This window comes from Aspergillus sclerotioniger (genome assembly GCF_003184525.1).
Source record: "Aspergillus sclerotioniger CBS 115572 chromosome Unknown BO94scaffold_11, whole genome shotgun sequence".
NCBI classification, from domain to species: Eukaryota; Fungi; Ascomycota; class Eurotiomycetes; order Eurotiales; family Aspergillaceae; genus Aspergillus; species Aspergillus sclerotioniger.
The window spans coordinates 515,524-537,568 of NW_020291001.1; the positions used below are offsets into that span (position 1 = coordinate 515,524).

The 22,045-nt window shown below is 52.0% G+C and overlaps 9 protein-coding genes across 9 annotated transcripts; 5 read left to right on the forward strand and 4 right to left on the reverse strand.

Annotated features, from left to right (window-relative positions):
• Nucleotides 1–7: 7 nt before the first annotated feature.
• On the forward strand, nucleotides 8–5,427 carry csmB (putative chitin synthase; the record flags this gene model as incomplete). Its single annotated transcript, XM_025613241.1, has 3 exons — nucleotides 8–285; nucleotides 345–3,962; nucleotides 4,008–5,427. 3 exons carry the CDS (start codon nucleotides 8–10, stop codon nucleotides 5,425–5,427), a joined length of 5,316 nt encoding a protein of 1,771 aa, XP_025468425.1.
• A 439-nt stretch (nucleotides 5,428–5,866) lies between these two features.
• BO94DRAFT_490515 (uncharacterized protein) lies at nucleotides 5,867–6,633 on the forward strand (the record flags this gene model as incomplete). The annotated part of the gene is made up of 2 exons (XM_025609124.1): nucleotides 5,867–6,226; nucleotides 6,280–6,633. Coding segments are annotated over 2 exons (477 nt in total), but the record flags the coding sequence as incomplete, so codon positions are not given.
• On the reverse strand, nucleotides 6,340–8,579 carry BO94DRAFT_38654 (L-glutamate gamma-semialdehyde dehydrogenase). The gene is made up of 3 exons (XM_025607293.1): nucleotides 8,270–8,579; nucleotides 8,119–8,226; nucleotides 6,340–8,076 (listed from the first exon to the last, which is right to left on the reverse strand). The coding sequence occupies exons 1-3, from the start codon at nucleotides 8,387–8,389 to the stop codon at nucleotides 6,592–6,594; spliced, it is 1,713 nt and encodes a 570-aa protein (XP_025468427.1). The 5' UTR covers nucleotides 8,390–8,579; the 3' UTR covers nucleotides 6,340–6,591.
• BO94DRAFT_594082 (ATP-binding mismatch repair protein PMS1) lies at nucleotides 8,464–12,081 on the reverse strand (the record flags this gene model as incomplete). The annotated part of the gene is made up of 4 exons (XM_025616193.1): nucleotides 8,464–11,685; nucleotides 11,750–11,860; nucleotides 11,899–11,995; nucleotides 12,049–12,081. 4 exons carry the CDS (start codon nucleotides 12,079–12,081, stop codon nucleotides 8,771–8,773), a joined length of 3,156 nt encoding a protein of 1,051 aa, XP_025468428.1. The 3' UTR covers nucleotides 8,464–8,770.
• Nucleotides 12,082–12,215: 134 nt separating this feature from the next.
• Nucleotides 12,216–14,152, reverse strand: BO94DRAFT_534290 (serine incorporator domain-containing protein). The gene is made up of 4 exons (XM_025611509.1): nucleotides 14,006–14,152; nucleotides 13,877–13,956; nucleotides 13,216–13,804; nucleotides 12,216–13,152 (listed from the first exon to the last, which is right to left on the reverse strand). The coding sequence occupies exons 1-4, from the start codon at nucleotides 14,054–14,056 to the stop codon at nucleotides 12,436–12,438; spliced, it is 1,437 nt and encodes a 478-aa protein (XP_025468429.1). The 5' UTR covers nucleotides 14,057–14,152; the 3' UTR covers nucleotides 12,216–12,435.
• Nucleotides 14,153–14,868: 716 nt separating this feature from the next.
• Nucleotides 14,869–17,226, forward strand: BO94DRAFT_534291 (putative MFS transporter). Its single transcript, XM_025611510.1, has 9 exons — nucleotides 14,869–14,926; nucleotides 15,005–15,106; nucleotides 15,179–15,250; nucleotides 15,312–15,444; nucleotides 15,503–15,607; nucleotides 15,664–16,282; nucleotides 16,331–16,346; nucleotides 16,395–16,512; nucleotides 16,562–17,226. The coding sequence occupies exons 2-9, from the start codon at nucleotides 15,026–15,028 to the stop codon at nucleotides 17,047–17,049; spliced, it is 1,632 nt and encodes a 543-aa protein (XP_025468430.1). The 5' UTR covers nucleotides 14,869–14,926; nucleotides 15,005–15,025; the 3' UTR covers nucleotides 17,050–17,226.
• A 117-nt stretch (nucleotides 17,227–17,343) lies between these two features.
• Nucleotides 17,344–18,637, reverse strand: BO94DRAFT_463623 (kinase domain protein; the record flags this gene model as incomplete). The annotated part of the gene is made up of 5 exons (XM_025608031.1): nucleotides 17,344–17,507; nucleotides 17,559–17,721; nucleotides 17,775–18,076; nucleotides 18,132–18,454; nucleotides 18,510–18,637. Coding segments are annotated over 5 exons (1,080 nt in total), but the record flags the coding sequence as incomplete, so codon positions are not given.
• A 688-nt stretch (nucleotides 18,638–19,325) lies between these two features.
• BO94DRAFT_38999 (uncharacterized protein) lies at nucleotides 19,326–20,117 on the forward strand. The gene has a single exon (XM_025607315.1). The coding sequence runs from the start codon at nucleotides 19,441–19,443 to the stop codon at nucleotides 19,891–19,893; it is 453 nt and encodes a 150-aa protein (XP_025468432.1). The 5' UTR covers nucleotides 19,326–19,440; the 3' UTR covers nucleotides 19,894–20,117.
• A 258-nt stretch (nucleotides 20,118–20,375) lies between these two features.
• BO94DRAFT_584775 (uncharacterized protein) lies at nucleotides 20,376–21,152 on the forward strand (the record flags this gene model as incomplete). Its single annotated transcript, XM_025615653.1, has 2 exons — nucleotides 20,376–20,822; nucleotides 20,892–21,152. 2 exons carry the CDS (start codon nucleotides 20,376–20,378, stop codon nucleotides 21,150–21,152), a joined length of 708 nt encoding a protein of 235 aa, XP_025468433.1.
• Between the last annotated feature and the right edge of the window lie 893 nt (nucleotides 21,153–22,045).

A 22,045-nucleotide genomic window follows, 5' to 3' on the forward strand; every position in this document is an offset into this window, starting at 1 on the left:
AATAACCATGTCGAATCGCTTCTCAGTCTACTCCAGCCATTCCACAGGCTTGTCGTCGTCTCGTCCCGGTGCCCAGTCACCTAGTCCGGTCACGACCACAACCCTGTTGAATGCGCTGCACGCACATTACAACTCAGGACAACCCTATCAACTGGATGCAGGGACGAGCATCGTGGTCAACACCTGGGTCACTGCTACACATGGAGGTACGATAGATCGGGACCTGGGTCTTAGAGCCTGGGAGCATGCGCGAAGGAGAGCAGAAGATGGGTGTATTGTGCTTTGGTAAGCATCCATCTTGGACATGAAGTGATGTGGAAGAACAAACTGGCTAACCTTTGTAGTTCAACCCATCAATCGACCCCATCCATCCTCGAACCCTTCCTCGCCGCGTTACCTCTCACCTCTCCGAACATGACATTCACCGCACTTACGGCCCTCCGACCTTTTCTGTCTGCTGTAACATCATTCAACCCTTCGTACTCTCTATATTCTGCCCTTTCCGCTCGCTACTCCTTCAACTTGAAAGGCGACATTGTGGGGCTCTCCTTCGCGCTGTCCACGTCTGGAATCAATGTCCGCAAGGGCCTCCTGGATATCCCTTCCGAACCTGGTTATCGTGCATTCGATGTGTTTTACTACCTTCTCGCTTCGATATCTACCCCAGCAGAACGGGAGTTTCTTAATCTGAAAGACGCCTCGTCGTATGCTCTGCTGAACAAGTCCGGCACATATGCACCTCCATCATACCTCCCTACCGCGGATGATGCTGCCGCCGCGGAGGATTTTCGAACCGCGCTCAAGTCGATTGGCATTAAAGGAGCTGCTCAGCGTGGTCTCTTGTCGACTCTTGCAGCCCTGCTCAAGCTCGGTAATGCGACCGGCTTTCTAGTCGACCAGGAAGATCTAGAGGAGGCCTGTGATGAAGTCGGTGGTCTGCTCGGGTTGGACCCCGAAGTCCTGCTTCATGGTTGCTCCACCGACGACCGAGAGGTGTTAATCTCTGGGATCTACGAGGCCCTGGTCGACTGGGTCATCGGCAAAGCCAACGAGGCCATCTCTAGCGAGCTCCAAGCAATCCTTGACCACGACCCCAGCACCAGCGGTGGCTCTGGCCCAGGCGGTCAGTGGACTGATGAGGACACGGTGAGCATCACTGTGGTGGATATTCCCAGACCTGCGTTGGGCAAGGCTGTGGCAATCCGAGAAGTCTTCGATGACAGTGCTGGTATCAACGCCGAGATGAAGGAGGACGGCATCGCGGTCCCAGCTGTTGGACATGCGATTGCAAATGACGTGTCCTCGGCGGTGGCGCAGGTCGAAGCTGACCTCGGAATCACGACGGGCTCTGCCTGGCATGAACGAGAGTATGACGTGGGAAAGCGGCAGGAAGTGCTGGAAAAGGTCGGGCTCGAGGTCGATATGGACTCGTTTCTCCGAGGGCTCCTCTTCCCCGTCGAAGCCGAAGGCATCACCGTTGGAAAGCGAGGCCGGTTTGATCTCCCCACCACGTTAGGCAGCAGCAGAATTTGGCACCACCTCTCCGTCCATCCCACTGACGATCTGCCCGCGACGCTCAACACTCTCACGCCGACGACGGCTTGGTCCGCAGGGGCCGTATCCCGTCAACTGCGGGAATGGAAACTAGCCGAATGGGCCAACCGGCGTCTCAGGCAGATTGACTTTACCGCTGATTTCGACCTGGATGAGTTCATCGGCCGTTACTGCCGCCTTGGATGTGCCGAGGGCCGAGATGGGGTCGAAAGCTGGCTGCTGGAACGGGGGTGGACCAATGGAGATGCCTTCGTGGGCCACCAGCGAATCTGGATGCGAGAGAACGCATGGTGGGAAGCTGAAACGATGCTTGACATGAAACCCGACGAGCCGGCGGCGGCGGCGAATCCATTTCTCTACGGAAATAACATGCTTGACGCTGGCTTGCCGCACTATGCGACTACTCCTATGGCCGAATCCACTAGCCTTCTCGGCAGTCGTGACAACCTTCTGAACCGACAGAGCGCTTTGGCCCCCAGTCTCCATGGGGGTGCCAAATCGGTCGCTCCCAGTGTTCCTCAAACCCTTAGCATGGGAGGAGATTATGGCTTGGGCGGCAAGGGCGATGCCCGCAAGTGGGATCACTATGATGATTATGCCCACTACAACAACGGTGAATTGGACCCTGAAGTCGGTGACCCCAAACACATCGAAAAGAAAACCATTACCCAGGGCCGGCGCATTTGGGTCGCTATCGTGTGGGCGTTGACCTTTTGGATTCCATCTTTTGCTCTTCGCTGGATCGGCCGGATGAAGCGTCCTGACGTCCGGATGGCCTGGCGAGAGAAGTTTGTCCTGGTTGCGATTATCTTGCTGTTTAACGGAATCGTTTGCTTCTACATCATTGCGTTTGGTGATCTGCTCTGTCCGAACAAAGACAAAGTTTGGAACGAGAAGGAACTCAGTTGGCATGCCACCAACAACGATTTCTATGTCAGTATCCACGGAAATGTCTACGATATCACCAAGTTCTGGAGGCTTCAGCACAGTGATTCGTCGATCGAAACGACTACGACCAACATGAAGCCGTTTGCCGGTGAGATCTTGGACGCATATTTCCCTCCTCCCTTGACCATCTTCTGCTCGCCCTACGTGACGGAGCAGTCGGTTACTCTCCAATACAACGACACGAACGCGCTCTTGTATCCGAATGCGGAGCATGATTGTGGGCCGTATCACACCCCCAGCACGACCACCAAACTACACAACATCACCTGGTACCAGGACATCTACCTGCCGAGTATCAAGACATACTACAAGGGAAACCTGGTTTGGACGAAAAGCACTGTGAAGAAGCAGGCAGAGGAGAGTTCGCGATACTGGGTTATTGTTCATGATAAGATTTATGACCTCACGGACTACTTCTACACGGCCGATCTGTTCGATGGCGACGACACCTACTCCTTCCTGCCGACTAGCGTGACCGATCTGTTCAAGACTTATGCGGGCGAGGACGTTACCTCCAAGTGGAAAAACACGACGGACTTTCAACAGTCGCAGATGTGTCTCGACTACGTCTTCTACAAAGGCAAGGTCGATTTCCGGGACAGCCCTCGGTGCACGGTCAACAACTGGATTCTTCTAACATTCACCATCCTTATCTGCGTGGTCATCCTGGTCAAGTTCGTTTCCGCTCTTCAGCTGGGTGCCAAGCGCCGCCCTTCGCCACAGGATAAGTTCGTCATCTGCCAGGTGCCGGCATACACGGAAGGAGAGGATGCGCTGCGGCAAGGTCTTGACTCCCTCACGGCGCTCCAGTACGACAACAAACGCAAGCTCATCTTCGTGATCTGTGACGGTATGATTGTGGGTGGTGGTAATGATCGGCCCACGCCCAAGATCGTTCTGGATATTCTGGGAGTCGACCCCAAGGTCGATCCGCCTGCGTTGCCGTGCAAGTCGATCGGACAGGGTAGCGAGCAGCTCAACTACGGCAAGGTGTATTCTGGCCTCTATGAGTATGAGGGTAACGTGGTCCCGTACATTGTTGTGGTCAAGGTTGGCAAGGAGTCGGAGCAGAGTCGGCCCAAGCCTGGTAACCGGGGCAAGCGTGACTCGCAGATCATGATGATGCAATTCCTCAACCGCGTGCACCACCGCTCGCCCATGTCACCCCTGGAGCTGGAGATTTTCCACCAGATCAACAATGTCATCGGCGTGGACCCCGAGCTCTACGAGTATGTCCTGATGGTGGATGCAGATACCAGTGTCCGTGAAGACTCGCTCAACCGTCTCGTCGCTGCGTGTGCCAATGATGCTCGTATTGCAGGAATCTGCGGTGAAACCAGTTTGCAGAACGAAGAGCAGAGTTGGTGGACAATGATTCAGGTGTATGAGTACTATATTTCGCATCACTTGGCCAAGGCATTTGAGTCGCTCTTCGGCAGTGTCACCTGTCTTCCTGGATGGTAAGTTCGCGAACGCCTTTGTAAGACGCTAACTAACAACAACAGTTTTTGCATGTATCGCTTACGGACGGCCGACAAGGGCAAGCCTCTGATCATTTCAGACAAGGTCATCGAAGAATACTCAGATAATGACGTGGATACCCTGCACAAGAAGAACCTTCTCTCGCTGGGTGAAGATCGTTTCCTGACCACGCTGATGACGAAACACTTCCCGGAGATGTCCTACAAGTTCATTCCTGACGCGTATGCCAGTACGGCGGCGCCTGAGACGTGGTCTGTGCTGCTGTCGCAGCGTCGGCGTTGGATCAACTCGACGGTGCACAACCTAGTGGAGGTGGCTGCGCTGAAGGACATGTGTGGATTCTGTTTGTTCAGTATGCGCTTTGTAGTGCTCGTGGATCTGATTGGAACGGTTATTCTCCCAGCGACCTGCGTCTACCTGGGCTACCTGATCTACCGCGTTGCCAGTCACACAGGACCGTTCCCGCTGATTTCGATCATCATCCTGGCGGGTGTATATGGTCTCCAGGCGATTATCTTCCTGCTTAAACGGCAGTGGCAGCATATAGGCTGGATGATTATCTACATCTGTGCGTACCCGATCTACAACTTTGTCCTGCCGCTGTATTCGTTCTGGAAGCAGGATGATTTCAGTTGGGGTAGCACGCGTATTGTCATCGGAGAGCAGGGCAACAAGCGTGTTGTGGCGGTGGACGACGAGGGCTTCGACCCGCGTAGTGTGCCGCTGCAACGCTGGGATGACTACGCACTCTCTAACAACCTGCCGGGACGGCGCGGAGATTTCGGGATGAGCCAGGAGAAGATGTACGCGGGGCGGTATGATGAGATGGCGCTGGAGATGGACGATATGCACTCCAACTACTCGTCGGTGAAGCCGGCGTCGACGATCCTGACAGGCTTCCCGCATCACCAGGGCCGCCACGGCAGCCCATACATGCCGCCGCAATCGCCGGCTTCATTTGCCAACACGCCCGGGAACCGGAACTCGCACATGTCGAGCTTTACCCGATACACAGACCAGCCGCTGGCGGGCGGGCAAACGACGTCGCGACACATGTCATTGGGAAATCTCAGCCATGTACCGGACGGGATGACGAACCGTCACAGCGTGGGGCTGATGCAGAGCACGGACAACCTGCTGGGACGACCCAGCTCTCGCAGCCCGGTTGGAGGGCTGTCGCGGCCCGTGAGTGCGTTCGACTTCCGGGGAAGCGGGGGCCCCGACGAGGGGGCCATCACGGAGGCAATCCGGGAGTGCTTGAGAGAGGTTGATCTAGACACAGTGACGAAAAAGCAAGGTAAGTCGTTTCCCGAGGATGTGGCCGATGATATACTAACTGAACCAGTGCGAGCGTTGGTGGAGCAGCGACTGCAGACGACGCTCACAGGAGACAAACGGGCGTTCCTGGACCGGCAGATTGACCACGAGCTGGCCAATATGTGATGTAATTGATAGGACATAGTATATTTCGGCGGGCGTTTGGTTGCACAGCGATGTTACGATGTAATATGTGAATATCAGGTTCTGTTCATTGTATAGCATAGTGTGTTGAATGATCTGTGTGACGATGACTGCAGTGCTGCAGCAGCAGTTAGCGGGTGGGTCATGTGCAGGGTCAGTAATTAGTATAAATATCGATGCCTCCCAGGCCGCAATCTGATAATCTGATAATCCCACAATTGCAACTATCAGCAAATATACAACTCCAGTGGCATCCTTATCTATCAACTTTATCTATATTCGTTCATCTCATCTCATCATCATCATCATCATCACCACCATCACCACCATCACCATAATTGATCTATCATCCACCACCACCCCACCTACTACAAACTCAACCCATACTACCATTCCCCTCCCCCAAAATGCCCCCACAACCACCCCCCAACCAAATACCAATGATCCAGACCCCACCCCCCAAACCATCGAAGCCATCTCCGCCTTCACCGCAACCCTCCACAACACCGCAACATCCTACACGACCCCACTCGTCGACCGCGCGCACACACTAACCACCAACGCCACGAATCTCGAAAGGCAACAACTCGACGTGGAAAAGTCCACGGCTGCGTTGGCGAAGCAGAATGATGCCCTGGCTAGGGTTGCGGAGGAGGCGAGATTGGGATTGAAGGAAATCGGGGATGTGCAGAATTGGGCGGAGGTTATTGAAAGGGAACTTTTGGTGTTGGAGGATGTGGTGGGGGGTTGGAGGGGGTGGTTTTGGGGGGAGGGGGAGGTGGTGGAAGGAGGGATGAATGGGTTTGGAGGGGTTGGTGGGTCGAGATTGGGAAGGGGAAAGGGAAAGGGAAGGATGATGGGGTTAGAAATGGAGGTGAAGGTCAGGGTGAGAGTGAGAGTCAGGGTGGTGCTGAGGGTGGGAAAGGGTCTGGTTGGCTTAAGTGGTGGTGATGGTGTTTGTTCTATTTGGTTTGCTTGTTTGCCTGTTTGTCAAGGTTCTACATATCGGGTCTATCTATCATTCCACTCAGTCCCTTCAGCCGGGAGATAGTAGTGTCTCTTTTGGTCCAACTTGGAAGATTGACGTTATATATGATAAGTGCTACAGCTACAGCTATACTGCACTGTAGCTACGCAGCTGCTCTGCTAAACCTCGTTCGATGGATACTCCACCCCCTCCAACCTCCCAAACTCCGTCTTGATCGTCCGCACACTCACAAACCGCTGCAGATGCGCCATCGTCCCCGTCTTATCATTCGTGCCTGAATCCCGACTTCCCCCGAATGGCTGCTGCGCCACCGTCGACCCCGTACACTTCGTATTGATATACAGCATGCCTGCTGCATGTCGTAGCGCTGTCTGCGCCTGTCGTGTCGCATATGGGTCCATCGCATAGATACTCCCCGTCAAGGCATACCGGGATGTTCCATCCACCAGTGCCAGGGTCTCCTCCCACTCGTGGTTTGGGTAGACATACACCCCTAGAATCGGACCGAATAGCTCGCGTGACATGATCTCATGTCGTGGGTTTGTCGTGCGGTATACCGTCGGATGGACGTAGTAGCCCTCCGTCTTGTCGGCATGGCCGCCGGCGATGAGTTCCAGCTCCGGATCGCTGCGGGCCGCGTGGATGACTTGCGCGAGACGGTCGTAGGCGCGTTCATGAATCACTGGGTTGATGAAGTGGGCGTATTCGTCCACGGGCCCGACGGTGAGGCGGGCCAGGTGCTCCTGGAGGGTTTTCTGGAATTCCGGCCAGACAGACTCGGCGACGTAGAGACGAGAGTTCGCAGAGCATTTCTGGCCCTGGTACTCAAAGGCGCCGCGGATGGTGTTGAGAGCCGCGTTGGTGATGTCCGCAGAGGGGTGCACCAGTCCCCAGTTCTTGCCGCCCGTCTCGCCGATGACCCGCGGGTAGGAGTTGTAAATGCCCTCGCCGATGCCATTGCCGATTTTCTTTTGCAGACCTTTGAAGACCTGAGTCGATCCGATAAATGTGAGAGCGCCAAACTCGGGTCGCTGCAGGATCGTGTTGGTGACTTCTTCAGCGTCGCCCGGGAGGAATTGGATGACGTCCTTGGGGAGGCCGGCTTCGAGTAGGATCTGATGCAGCAGCCAGCTGGCGTGGAGGGCCGAGTCGGAGGGTTTCCAAATCACGACATTCCCCAGTAGTGCAGCTGGCCCGATGAGGGTGGCGCCCAGCGCGGTAAAGTTGAATGGGGCAATGGCGTAGACGAAGCCCTCCAGGGGCCAATACTCGAGCTTGTTCCATGTGCCTGGCAGATGGACCTTGGGCTGTTGTGCGTAGAGTGCCCAGCACTCCTGGATGTAGTAGCGGAAGAAATCGACCGTCTCGGCGGCGGCGTCAATCTCGGCTTGCCAGATGTTCTTGCCCTGTCCGATCATCGTGGCGGCGACAATGTCGGAGCGGTATTTACCGGCGATGAGCTCGGATGCGCGCATGAAGATGGCGGCGCGGTCTTCGAAGGGCATGGCCTCCCAGGCTGGTTTGGCTTTGAGGGCTGCGTCAACGGCAGTGTTGACCTGATCGGACGTTGCGGATGCATACTCGGCGACGACGTCCCGATGTCGGGATGGGTTCTTTTGGATCTGGGATTGGGACGTTTGTACCTAGACAGTTAGCTGAGTTCGGCTGGACGGAGATGAACTTACTGTAGACCCGTTGATTGTGATGGGGATTTTGAAGGGCATTTGACTCTTCAACTTCTGTAGGGTTTGGGTCAACTCGGCCCGTTCGGGCGAGCCCTTTGCATAATCCAGCTGCGGATTGTTAGCCAGGTCGAAGCCATGAGGAGGCACTCACAGGCTTCTCATTCTCGAATCTGGGAGGATGCCAGAGGCTCAGGGATCGATGCAGCTGACCTCTCCGGCTGGTCTGGAGAATAGATGCCCGCACCCTGGGCGTGAATGAAAGTGTCCGCATGATGAAGTCTTAGTTCTTTGATGCACTGACATGTCGAGAAGACAGCAGCTATTTGTAGTAGCACAGGGCGCAATGTATGGGGAGGACATCCGAGCGCAATCGCAAGGAGAGAGCAGCTGCATCAATCGTGACGTGTCGTGTTACCTGACCAGGCAACATTGCATATCAGTCGGATGCTATCGCGAGATCACTCGGGATCCTCCCCCGAAGATAGATTGATGATTGTTATCACAAGGTCGGGCTTTATCAACAGTCCTCCACTCGGTCGATTGAGCATCACAAAGAAACCAAAACTATAGATTAAGAATGTAACCAATCTCCATATCCAAGTATTCTTCTATACAGTAGACGGCCATCCAAAAACCCGAATCCATCAGACATCTACTCATCATCATCGGGCTCGTCACTATGTCCAGCCACTTCTTGGAGATACTCCCTCCAAATCCCCAACCGATCTTCTGCCGGTTGTTCATCCTCTTCGTAATCTCCAAACTCATCCCACTCATTCCACTGCCCCAGACTCATGAGGTGCCTCATCGTCGGTCGGCCATGGGGACAGTTCCATGGCTTATCGATGGTCCCCATGTTGGTCACCACCTTTTTCATCTGCTTGACAGTCAAATTCTTGCCGATCATGATGCTGGACCGGCATGCCCGCATGGCAAACATCTTCCGCACCTTACCCGGACGAGGGATGTACACGTCCGAGGCCGACCTGGAGGCGTTCGTGGGCGTCTCCGACAACAGAACAATCAGCTCCTCCAGATCCCGAACACCAAACACCACTTCTTTGCTCAAGGGCAGTGAGACCAGCTTGCATCGGCGGCCAATAGGCTCATTTCCACTTTCATCAATCTCCACGATAAAGCCATTCTTCTCCAGTGCTTCTTGGTTTTCGATGACAATCTCTTCCTCCACTGCGGTGAGATCGAGGCATTTGGGCTGGACAAGCCGCTGATACTGTACGATAGTTTCCGCCTGCAGGCGTTCGAAATTGAACTTTTCATCCGAAGCATGCTGGTCGATGATGAAGAGTTCGTCTTTGGCATCGGACGATCCAGCGCCCGCATCACCGTTTGATGATCGGGTAGCCAAGATGAACCCCAGGTTGAACTGACCAACGATTCGCATGCTGGCAAAATCTTCCTTGCTCACAGTTAATGAGAGTCGTTCTTCGGCCGTTTCTGGCTCATTTTCGGGCTCGTCGTATGAGCTGGAATGGTCCCAGTGACGAAGGCTTTCTTGCAGTGTCCCGAGCTGCGACTTTATCTTAGAAAAAGACCCATCCATAGTGCTCATCAGTTGAACGGTGGAATCACGGTGACCAGCTCCCTTGTTCATTTTGTTCGCACGGTGGATGTTGTTGCCCTGTGGCAATGCTGCCTGCTCCGCTTCTTGGATGAGCCGCTGGACTTCGGCCTCTTCATGATGCCTTTTCTCTTCTTCATCCATGTTCTGTGAGCCAGGTTGTGAGTCGGGTTCAACATCATTGTTAGCCTCCTGGTTGTGGTCTTCTTCGCTAACACCTGGTAGGTGATCGCTTCCATGGTCTGACGGAGCGTAAGGTTGAGAGCAATCATCTGCCTCCTCTACCTCTATCTCCTCGATTTCTTCTTCCTCCTCCTCTTCAAGATCTTCTCCCTCTTCGCTATCTTCAATTCCCTCTTCCTCCATCACTTCCTCCTCTACTTCCTTATCATCCTCACTCTCAGGCTCTAATTGTGTCCCTGGGGCAGCAAAATCCCTCATGTGCTTGCCAAATATACTAGGGCGAGAAGGCGTGTAAATCCGCCTTTTGCGTGCCGTAGGACTACCGACGGCATCACTAGCACCCACAGATCTCTTCCTTGGCAGTCCACTTCCTACCATGGACGTGACAGTCTTATTTCCAATAGTAATTGTAGCCACCTCAGCAGGCATCCGCCTCGGTCGCATCCGATCAAATGCGTTCTGGATTGTATTGGGAGTCTCCTCCAAGGGGTCAACCTGCCTCGAGGGTTCATCAGGAGCACTGCCCTGAGATGAGCGGTCTTCATTTTGCTGTGTGACCTCTTCAGCCGGACGAGCATTTTCATCCTGGGTGGAAGGTAATGTCTCAGCAGGGGTACTCTGTCTCACAAAGAGCTCGTTATCCTCTTTGATAGGTTCAGACTGGGTTTGAGGTAGACGCTCTGGCAGTTCTTGTACGCCTGAACTAGAATCTGCCGGAGAAGACTCTATCGGTCTGCTTTCGCGGGCACTGAGACCACTCAAGAAGCTCTTCATCCTATCCTGTGAGCTAGACTGCTTCCCGGTTCCCTGGCTACCATCTGGTTCCTGATCTTTAGGTTCTGAGGCGTCCGTATCGTCAACTTGAGGCCGGCTAGGAGTCTGAGGCAAGTTTCCCAAGCGTTGTTTGATAGCCGACTGCTTAGCACCAACGACCTGTGACTGAGGAACCGTCTGATCCGATGACTCAAACAGCTGGGTAAGAGAGTCCTTCAGAGAATCAATCAATGCCCCCGCATCATGCAGAAGAATTGTCCGCTTGTCGGGAGACACATTGACATCGTAGGCATTTGTATCCATCTGGAAATCCGCAAACACAAACGGTGACTGAGAGACGTTGAAAGACCTATACACTTCATTGAAAGCCTTTGCAATCTGCGGCAACCCACACGGCCGGGAATTCACAAAGAACATCTGACGATCCGGCGTCTGCCTTCCCTCTCCAAAAACTGGTCGAGAGACATGGCCGCGAACCGAGATCTTGTTCATTTCTCCCGACCCAGCTGTTCGTCTCCCTACTGCAGATGGCTCAAACTCCAGTGCCAGATCAAGCGGAATCAATGCCAACAGCGTCTTCGCACCGTAGACATTGGCGATATTCTCTTTCGTAGTCTGATTGCCATTTGTACTGAAAACCACGACATTCCGAGTCTTCCCAACCGAGTTCCTGACGCCAAAGCGCACACCTGTGCTAACACAGGCATACGCATGCAGAAGGTTCAAAACCTTGCCATACTCGCGCTTAATGTTCTTTTCCAGCTCCCGCCGGCGCACCGGCAGTCCTTTGAACAGACCTTCCACCGAAGCTGTTGTACCCTTTTGGCCCGCGACTATCTGTGTCTTTTTTAACTTTCCAGAGTGTTCAAAATCGAGACGTGTCGCTTTGGGGGCCTGGTTTGCCTGTGCCGTGGTGACATGAAAGTCGGATAGCGCACATAACGACGATAATGCTTCGCCGCGGAATCCGAAGGTGTGCAGACGGGAGAGGTCATCGAAGGAGGAGAGTTTGGAGGTATAGTGCTTGAGTGCTGTAAAGCGCAATGGTCAGACCAGCCCCCAGGGGCAGTGGATCGTAGGGGACTTAAAACTTACCTACGTTCTCGTAGTTTTCCGGCGCAATTCCGCTGCCGTTGTCTTGCACCTCGATCAAATCCAAACCATTGTTCTTGAATCGGACCTCTGGTTCGAAAAGATTGTAAGCAACTGAGAGCGGCAAGTTTTCAATCGTTGATGCGACCTACCGATGGACGTGGCACCGGCATCGAGACTGTTTTCCACCAGCTCCTTTGCAACGGAGCACAGGTCAACGATCACTTGACCGGATTGAATTTGATGAACCTGCAGCAGCCTAGGTCAGAAGGCATTTCTTTCAGTAATCAGAGAAGCCGTACTGAACGGGCCTCGATGGCCTTGATGGTCGCCATGGTCATGCCATAGTGAACGGGAGTGGGAGAACGCGGTCAACGCGCTCGCCGGCCACTTTACGCGACTGCGATAAGCGACTCCCGGCCGGATGGAGTCTACAAGAATACGAGCTCGAAGACCTGCTGACCAAACACACGGTGCAACTAGCATGGCATATCATTCTCGTGCGGGGAATTTACACTATGATACAGGCACAATATCCAAGAAACAGCAGAAAATCATGTCAATGTAATGATAAGGAATTCGCGGCATCAAACTATGACGTAGAACGGCACTGTACACTACTGGAAACAATAACAATCATCGCTGTTCAACGCCCAACTCCCGGTTATACGTGATCACTAGGCTTCTGTTTAGTAAGTGTCAAAACGGTCCGGCAGAACCACAGGTGCAACCAAAGTCCACAGGTAGATCGCGTAGCACACCCAGGCGCTGATGATCTTCACCCAACTGGCCCAGTAGGTTCGGCCGACGGGTGCAAAGTCATCTGCGGCCTCCGGGTCCAAGTTCTGGGTGAGCAAGGTAGCCACCCAGGTGGTAGCCAAGAAGAAGATGATGTGGAACAGAGAGTAATTATACTGAGTCGATCCCTTTTCATCGTCCTTGGTATCGTATTCATCAGATTCGTCGTCGCTGTCATCCAGCGCACTGGCGGGCAAACTGCCACTCGCTACGGCCGCACGAAGAGCCTCGGCCCGCATTTCGCGGCGAGTGTTCGGCTGCTGGGTCACAAGACCATGCTCGTTGTCATCCATTCCCAGCTCCGAGTAGTTGTGACCACCCTTGGAGCCTAGCGCAATGCCCTGGGTGGCTGCGCGGGTCGTGGTATACGCAATGGTAGCCATGGTGACGATGGCGCCCAAAACGATACTAGCCGTTCTCGTGCCCCGGGCACGAATCAAAGGATTGCACTGACGGTCATCTGGTTCCATCGACACAGCTGACATGGTTAGGTAGGTGCAATAGACTGTAACCATAGCGGCCTGGGCCAGTCCGGCTCTGGGGTTGGATTCCTGCACAATTGGCTGCACGGATATGATCGAAATGATGAGGAAGACAACGAGGTTGATCTATGTATTGTAAGCGAGGCAAGAGACGGGAAGCGACGGGCTCCGGGATATGCAGAAACTTACGGTAATCGCTGCCTGATTCATGGCGCATCCGCTGTGGGCGAAGAAGACGTACATCAAGATCGTCATGGCGAGAGATGCAACGTACATGCCCACAGTCGAACCAATCAAGAGGCTCCGCCAGGTCCGCGAATCGTTATCTTCAATCTTCTGCAAACAGTATTCAGCCCAGGAATGTGCCAGGTCCACAAGGAGGATCAATCCCAGGAGAAGGAAAAGCATGGCGCAGATGAAGGCGATATAGTGGCCGTAAACGAAGAAGAACGACTCGGGGATGAAGAACGAGGCCACGACGAGCGCAAGCCACAGGACAATCTTCGGTCCCCAGAATCCATTCTGGAGAACGGCACGGCCATCCTTGGATGTTCTAACGCCGAGCAACATGAACGCGAGAATCAAATGGAAGAGACCCAGACCGAAATTGATCCGGTGAACGGCCACCCAACCATAACATTCTTTTCCGTCGCATCTGATTTCCATATAATCCAACGTCATGTGTTGTAACTTCTTTAGTGCCCATGGCGTGAGCATTATCCAGGAGACGATCGAGTTGATCAAGAGGATGAAGGCGTAGGCAATTCTCGTCGCCATACTGTTCGGTGGTGCCTAATGTCAGCGAGACTCATCGTCGTGGAGCGCAGCAATTCCCATCAGATGTCCTGACCTGTTCTGAAACTTTCCACATGCGCTACATACTGCCGAACAAGTTGCCGCTCCGCAGCACGACGTCGCGACGGTGATGAGCTACTGATATCAGTGGGGTGACGGATGGCGTTGATGGACGTGCACATACCGTACTGGCGCTCGGGATGGCCAGGAGAGGCAGGGATAAAAGGGCTCCCATGGTAAATGAAGAGAAGAGTCAGTCTCTCTCACAGAAGCAATTCTTAATCCTGTTCTAGGGACGGACGATGGCAGCCGCCTAAAGGTAGTGGAGGATGAAGCCGGAATGGCAGGAGGCGCCGCGGAGGTTCGCCGCCTTCGTCATGTGCTGGGAACTAAGGCGGTGTAGCCGTAGGCGGTGGTTGGACCGGTCCTACGTTTAGCAGAGTCGATATAGATGACCGCGATATTGAGATAAGTAGATAAATACGAGACTATTGGTCCTTTTCTACTCTGTATATGGGCAGTTAAGAACAATACTACTTTAGAAGAGTCGCTCCCTGATATCATCTGCATATTGTGTACAACCCTTTTAGACCCGGCACGTGACTGCATCACAAAAATCACGTGCTATATGCGGGATGACTCCCCTGCTTACACGGCCGGGGAAGCGTGCCGGTAAAGACGACCTTATCGACGATAAGCGACTGGCTGGCAGTCGTAATTACAATACGGACTCCTCTCTACCCGAAGCGCAGGCCGTAGCTTACGAGTCCAATGGGACACTTTGCCTCTAATTGCGTCTTCTTCCCCAGTCACTGTTTAGTGTCGTGTGGGCAGTGGGGAGAGAAAGAGGGTAAAGTCGCATTCAACAGTCATCCTCTTTTCTTTTTTTCCGTTTTGGATCTCTTCTCCCATCTCCCCTTTCTTTTCAGTCGCTCTTTTCTACCCTCCTTTTCCTAGACCCAGTGGTCCAATCCTTGTCCTTCCTTTTACCGTGGTGCTGTTATCTATGGTCGCAGTCTAGCCGGCCTTCCTTGCATTCCTCCTGCTGGTTATCGTGACGTGATAGCGTTTATCCACTGCACCACTTGTCCAACTCCGAGTCTAGGTACAAATAGTCGCCGGTCTTGCGACCCTTCCCCGCATATTGCATGCGAAGAACTCTTACCTGACTTTCCCGGTGTAGACGCCTTGCGAACGCATCAAGATGACCGGCTCGTCTCATAAAACGAAGCGGATAACTTCCGTTGTAGCGGCCACCTTGGTTGCTCTCGCGTGTGGTACCAACGTGCGCCTCCTCTGTTTTCTTTGATTAATATGATTCTACGGTGTTGAAAAGGCAAAATCTGATCAGTAGCAGTATGCGTATTCAGCATGGGCGCCCCAGTTCGCGCATCAAATGAAGATCTCCTCCACCGAAAGCAACTTCATTGTAAGCAGATTATATTGCGCCCCTTCACCCGGTGCTCGAAATTAATGAATATCAACTTCAGGGCGTAGCTGGAAACTTGGGCATGTATGCATCGGGTATCCCATTGGGTTTGTTGACAGATGCTCGGGGTCCACGTCTCACAACCTTCCTGGGAGCCATCACCCTTGGGATTGGCTACTATCCCATCTATCTGGGTATTCCTTGCCTCTAAACCGCCATGGACCTCACACTAACTTTTCTCCCTGTGGATAGCATATGAAAAGGGACCAGGGTCTCTGGGAATAGTCGTTCTGTCGTTTTTCGCTTTCCTGACTGGCTTTGGGAGTTGTTCGGCATTCTCAGCATCAATCAAGACATGTACGTTAACCCCTTCAGCATACTCCACTGACCTGAGGCTAAGAGACTGGCATCAGCGGCATCCAACTTTCCCGAACACCGTGGAACAGCAACTGCTTTCCCCTTGGCCGCTTTCGGACTGAGCGCTTTTTTCTGGTCTACGATATCCGCGGTTCTCTTCAAGGACGACACTGGCCGGTTCCTCCTCTTGCTGGCCCTGGGAACCTGTATTCTGAACCTGGTGTCGATCCCGTTTCTCCGCATCCTTCCCCCGAGCGAACCATATATGCCACTTGGACGGAGCAGGTCTCCTGGAGCGGAGTCTCGTCGTCTACACACCACCCGGTCCACCGAATTCCGGCACAGCCTGGAAGATTCCGATGAAGCAGGTACGCAGCCTTCTATTACCTATGAATCCTGTCCCCCGGCGCATGGCAGATCGCACTCGGTCGTGTCGAATCCCTACCCCGGCCACAACCCCGATATTGACGAAACCTCCTCTTTGGTGTCCAAAGTCCCTTCGAGATCATCCCAGGAATTTTTGAATGAACATGATGAGGAGGATGCTTTGTCTGATGTTACTCCCGACTCACCTCACCCAGACGTTAGAGGCTTGGCGATGCTGCCTAGGATCGAGTTCTGGCAACTCTTTTTGACGATGGCGCTTCTCTCTGGAATCGGACTGATGACGATCAAGTTAGTCTCCCTTTTACATTGCGTGAACTGATGCTAACATGGTTGCAGTAACATTGGCAACAGCGTAAGGCTCCCATCTGTTCCAGCCGATTAATGGATCTAATGCTCGCAGGCCAAGGCACTTTGGCGGTACTACGACGACAGTGCCAGCTCGAAATTTATCCAGCAACGCCAGGTTATGCATGTGTCGATCTTGTCATTTGGCAACTTCATCGGTCGCCTTTCTAGCGGTATGCACTAGCTGCCCCTTGATCCAAACCAGGACTAATAGCTTCACAGGCATCGGTTCCGATCTTCTGGTAAAGAAACTGAACATGTCGCGGTTCTGGTGTTTGTTCATCTCCGCCTTTGTCTTCACTATTACCCAGCTTGCAGGTTCCGCGATCTCCAACCCGCACCAGCTAGCCATTGTATCCGGATTCACCGGTATTGCATACGGCTTCCTTTTCGGCGTCTTCCCGTCGCTAGTCGCCCATACCTTTGGTATCGGCGGTCTATCCCAGAACTGGGGTGTGATGACGCTTGCGCCGGTTCTGAGCGGCAACGTCTTCAACCTGCTGTACGGCAGCATCTACGACCGACACTCGGTTGTCGGGCCCGACGGGGACCGGGATTGCCCGGACGGCTTGGCCTGCTACCAAGCCGCGTACTACACGACGTTCCTGTCTGGCGTGGCCGGAGTGGCCGTCTGCCTGTGGAGCATCCTGCACGAGCGACGGATCCACGGAGCGATGCACAAGAAGGTCGAGCACGACCGACTTGCCTGAAATTGGCAGGAAATGTCGTCTTCAGAAGCTCATATACGGAGTAGTGATGAGTGAGAGCGAACTCTTTACCATTTCGATTTCCTCGTATATATACCCGGGTACTGCACTTTAACATGGAATTATTTCGGATCAATATAGAGGGTTGTTCACAGGATAGACTTTCATTTATCTTTTCTTTTATTTTCCCTTCTATTGTTTTGCAACAAGTAGGCTCCATCATTAATTAATACGTAGGTCACAGTAAAAATGAATTTCACATGTCATGACACTCATCTAATAATCGTCCCCTCTCAACTACTCATCCATCAAAAGCTCCTTCGCCATCGGTCTCTCATCAGGCAACCAAGACAAAGTCTTACGCAGGAACCGAAGAAAGAGCATCTTATCATCATCCTGGAGCCGAGATTCCCGACTCTCAAGCGACTGTTCCGGAATCACTACACAGCCCTTCCATTTCCCTGTAATAATCAGAAACAATACCTGTCCAATCCTCAGCAGAAACCACATACCATCTTCATCCCAGAATTTCAAACTCTCCTGACTCCGTGTCAGAAACTCAACCGGCAGCGGGCCCAGAAGCGAAATCATTTCCGCAAAACGCCGCGCATGATCAGTATCTGTCTCCAAGTCCTGACCTGTGAACAGATGTCCTTGCTCGAATAGAGTCCATGCCTACAACGAATAGAATTAGTAAAAAACTTGCACATCCTCATAAAATTCCTTACTGTCTGCCCAAGCCCCTGTATATCCACCTTACTATCCCAATTCATACCCAACATCACCTCCGGAGCCCGATACACACTCGGCATGATGAGCCCCCTCTGGGTTCCCTTTCCATCTGCTAACCGCGCCTCGCCCAGATCAGCAAGGACCGGTTCACCACTGGTTAGAGGCATCCCTCTCGTAGCGAAAATAGTCCGATCAGAGAGCTGTTTTCGAGGAGCGGGGTCGGAAATTTCATCTTCTTTCATCTCTGCTAGGATTGAATTGTCGTCAATGCCTAGGAGGATGTTATGGGGTTGGATATCTAACATGAATGAGTGGATGGTTGCGGAGAGGAGCGGTAGATCAAGATCAATCACCAGTATGAATCACCTTCGCCTCATGAAGGTAATCCAAAGCAATGAGCATAAAGCGAATAGTAACTCGGAGGAGGCTCTCAGGCAACGCATCCCCTTCTAGACAGTGGATGTAATCTCGTATATCGATTCCAGCAGGTTCGTAGAGAGTACATATATGGATTTCGTATGGACCGGGAATGTCAAATGAGTCCAGAGCGAGACGGATGTACCTTTTTCCTGTAAGGTTAGTACTAGGGAGGGATTTTAGATATCGAGATATTTGGACTTCAGGAGGTGGATGGTTGCTTCGAACGTGAATTTTCAGGGCTAGATAGCGGTTGGTACTGGTGTTTCTTTTAGTAGCTTGTTATTTGGTGAAGTTGTTGGGGAGGATATTACTGTAGGTCTCGACATAACCATACTGTTGATGAGGAGCCGAAGCCGAGTTTAGTGACGATTTGGTATTGGGAGTTGAGGACCTCGCCGATGCGGTCGGGGTAATAGTGCTCTTTGGAGTAGCTGGGGAGAGTTTCTTCTTCGAATCTATGGGATGGGTTGAGGATGTGGAATCATGAGGAGGGAAACTCGCGTGGTGGAGATTTGGGGGTTGAGCATATGCCTATTCTTCGGCGTTGGGAAAGGAGGTGTAAAGAAGGGGGGCGGGCATAGAGTAGGTATTGAGCTGACAATGTTGAATGTGCGAGTATGTATTTAGATGTATTGCATGAGCGTACTAGTCTCATGATAATGTTGACGGATGGTAAACAGGGTAAGCAGAGAGGATTGGGGGAAAAAAGATGCGCCATCCCTTTTTGTATTCGGCAGCACATCCACGTCAGATCCGATGCCACTTGAACGCTGGGATCGCAACCACTTTTGTTATCGCCTAATGATGGCTGGCATAGATTGTCACTGCTTAATTTGGTTCAAATAATGATAATGACTGCTTCTCTACATAGCTTTAGATTTCGTCAAATCGTTAGGTTGGTTATTATCGGCCTCTGTGACTTCCATATGAACCCGATGGCACCCCACTCTTCTTTCAGGCTTTGCCTGTTTGAAAAAGCTGAAGCAACTGATTATGTCGGGTCATTTAGCTAAGTACGAGTCAGACTTCTCACAGGTACTGTGGTAAGACGAACTGGGGAGGTTGCAGGGCAGTCATCACTTGATTACCGACTACGCGGTGCATCACATATCAGAGATCAGACAATCCAGCTGCTGAAGCGACTACAAAGGATGATAACAGTCTATCGGACACCGACGATGATGGCGTCGACCAAACAGAAGTGCAACAGCCCTGCATGATACGATAAACTGTCTGTCCTAGATGTCAATAGTACTTCAGCAGTCAGCACACTATGATCGTCTGCAGGGAATTGAAAGGTCTGATGCAGTCCATTTCGAGCACTTTGACCGACAGCATATCTCAAGCGAATTCCCCCAGGCAGGTGATGCCATCGCAGATCGCCTTGGACTTGCTATATTGCAACGAAGTGCAATCCATCGGTATCGCGAGCGACATCACCTAAAGCTGGGTCAGGCCCTGAACCATGCTTTGAGTGATCACCCGGACAGTGTGTCGACCAGACTTTCCGAAACTGTTGCAACCGAATTCGCCGAGACGATGCATATCGATCATAATCTAGATTCAGAATCGATTGTTTCGCAGACTTCCTATGCCGAAACACTCATCAATGGCAGTGAAGGAATGGTGATTCCACCACCTCCTCCAGAGTCAGTCCATGGGAACCCTTTCAAATGTTCGTGTTGCTCCCCTTAGACCTGAAACCTGTCGCGCAGTGTCCGCTGACTGTATTCGACCCGGGACCCCCTAGCGGTCCAGATCTCCACCTTCCGCTGTGGACCAAAGGAAGCTGCAGAAGCTGAATAAGGGCGGATACGCTGCACTTGAATAGGAGGCAGAAGCAGAAGAAGAAAGGACAGAATGGGATACAATGAAAGCAGAATGAAGAAAGCAGAAGCAGCAGCAGCAGGGATACCGGCTGGACTGCGATCTATATTCACTTATAATGAGACAAGTGAATATGACAAAGTCACACCCATTGCCATCACACATTTGTTGAATTGTGTTGTGATCTCAACATCTGAGCGCAATCTTTCTTATATCCCACCTTTTCTATCTTCCAATATCCTCTCTGACGTTTAATCTATCACCTTCACTCGTTGTTTTTGATCACTATTACCAAAACATTGTCTAGCTTACATCTTATGGTCCCCCCATCCTCTCTCGTTGACACCAACATGGATCTACCAGAAAGCGTTCCCCCAGGCATGTTACTCAGAGAAGTCGCAGACAAGCTGGACAAAGACTACAACCACCTTCGCATTCGCCTTTCCGGTAACGGCGCTTCACTTGAAGAAGTACTAACAGCGACTCTCGACTGTGTGCATACCGTTCCAGAACACATCTCGCTGCCGACTACCAAACCAACCTTTGGAGCGAAACTCTGTGCCTCACTCGACGCAATAATATCTCTGCTTGAGGCCATTCATAGCACTTTGTGTGCAGTTCTTTTACTCGGGAACTTGATAAAATCAGTCACCAATCCTTCTTACGAGCCCACGTCCTCCGAGCTTCGACACCTACTGGAAGAGATACATTCTGAGGATTCGAAGGAAATTATCATATTCGAAGATGCCATTGGACGGAAGCATAGTTTGCAGTTCAACTGTTGTCGTACTTGGATTGTGAGTTTCATCTTGATCTCCATCTCTTCATCTGTATACTCAGACAGTATCTGACTGAGTATGATAAAGGGCATGGAAAAGTTTATCCGACAAGCTTTTCTCCAGTCCGACGTAATCGAGACTCATGTCGCCAAGGGATATTATGACTTGATGGGTTCCAATGGAGACATTATCCTTCCTCAGGATTGGGAGAGTGTTGTTGAGCCCGGTTGGGTTATCACCATGTACTTGCGGCCTATTTCAGAAGTGTCAGAGCTTTCTGAAGCTGTACCTTCGAAGCAGTCTCCCAAGGTGAAGCCTCTGACACTGGAAAGCTCGCCGAGTGAATGATCGATGATCGCCTAGAGCCCAACAGAGATACAACTCGACTCTGCGTCACGGTCATATTGGAATCTTCGCAACATCAATCCAGGTGATGGATGTCATTCTCTTCTCTTGCATACCATCACTCGTTGGAATACACTCCACTTCACTTCACTCCACTTCACTTCACTCCACTCCACTCCCACATATGCCAATTCCCCAACTCTCAACCCACCAAATCAATGAAAAAGGAACAAATAACCATCCCCTTCAATAAATCTACCCTACATATATCTACATCCTAGATAAACAACCCCATACAAAAAACAGCAACAACCTACACAATTCCACACAACCGGACCCTAACCATCCCCGAGATACCGATAAACACTACTATCTATCTAGATAGCAGATAGGAAGACACGCCCCCATAAGGCAAGTAAGTAGGCAACTGAGGCACCAACCTCACCAAACCAACCCAATCTAACCTAGGTAAATTATTCATCATCAGTCATCCACTAAATACTTACTTACTTCCACCTACCTACAAACCAAATCCGCCCCCAAACCAAACCAAACCACCGTACAATAATCCCCTCTATCAAACCCAACCCCGATAACAAAAATGGGGTAGATAGCACGAAAGCGGGGAAAGAGACAAACACGGCATAGTTACCCAGTAAGCATTAGGAAAGGGATTCCGCCCGTCGGGAATCCGATATAGAATGTATCTCGATAAGAACTAGGATGGTAGATCGACAAGTTATCCCCGACGGAGGAAGCTGGTCCAATTAGTGGCTAGGTAGGTTGATGGGGAGATTTTCCTCGGCGATGACGGGATGGATGGACGGAAGGGATGATAAGGGCAAATGTGGTTCGGACGGAGGCGGAGGCGGACTGACTGACTGACTGACTGATAA

What these genes read in the sequence shown, in the direction of transcription:
- BO94DRAFT_38654 (XM_025607293.1), bottom strand. Translation starts at nt 8,389, where the DNA reads ATGCGGACACTTTCATTCACGCCCAGGGTGCGGGCATCTATTCTCCAG. An exon ending in GATTCGAGAATGAGAAGCCT is followed by an intron (nt 8,227 to 8,269) that starts GTGAGTGCCTCC and finishes AACAATCCGCAG; the next exon opens with CTGGATTATGCAAAGGGCTC. An exon ending in TCACAATCAACGGGTCTACA is followed by an intron (nt 8,077 to 8,118) that starts GTAAGTTCATCT and finishes CTAACTGTCTAG; the next exon opens with GTACAAACGTCCCAATCCCA.
- BO94DRAFT_534290 (XM_025611509.1), bottom strand. Translation starts at nt 14,056, where the DNA reads ATGGGAGCCCTTTTATCCCTGCCTCTCCTGGCCATCCCGAGCGCCAGT. An exon ending in TGTGGAAAGTTTCAGAACAG is followed by an intron (nt 13,805 to 13,876) that starts GTCAGGACATCT and finishes ACCACCGAACAG; the next exon opens with TATGGCGACGAGAATTGCCT. An exon ending in TGAATCAGGCAGCGATTACC is followed by an intron (nt 13,153 to 13,215) that starts GTAAGTTTCTGC and finishes TACAATACATAG; the next exon opens with ATCAACCTCGTTGTCTTCCT.
- BO94DRAFT_534291 (XM_025611510.1), top strand. Translation starts at nt 15,026, where the DNA reads ATGACCGGCTCGTCTCATAAAACGAAGCGGATAACTTCCGTTGTAGCG. An exon ending in CTCTCGCGTGTGGTACCAAC is followed by an intron (nt 15,107 to 15,178) that starts GTGCGCCTCCTC and finishes GATCAGTAGCAG; the next exon opens with TATGCGTATTCAGCATGGGC. An exon ending in CATCGGTCGCCTTTCTAGCG is followed by an intron (nt 16,513 to 16,561) that starts GTATGCACTAGC and finishes ATAGCTTCACAG; the next exon opens with GCATCGGTTCCGATCTTCTG.
- BO94DRAFT_38999 (XM_025607315.1), top strand. Translation starts at nt 19,441, where the DNA reads ATGTCAATAGTACTTCAGCAGTCAGCACACTATGATCGTCTGCAGGGA.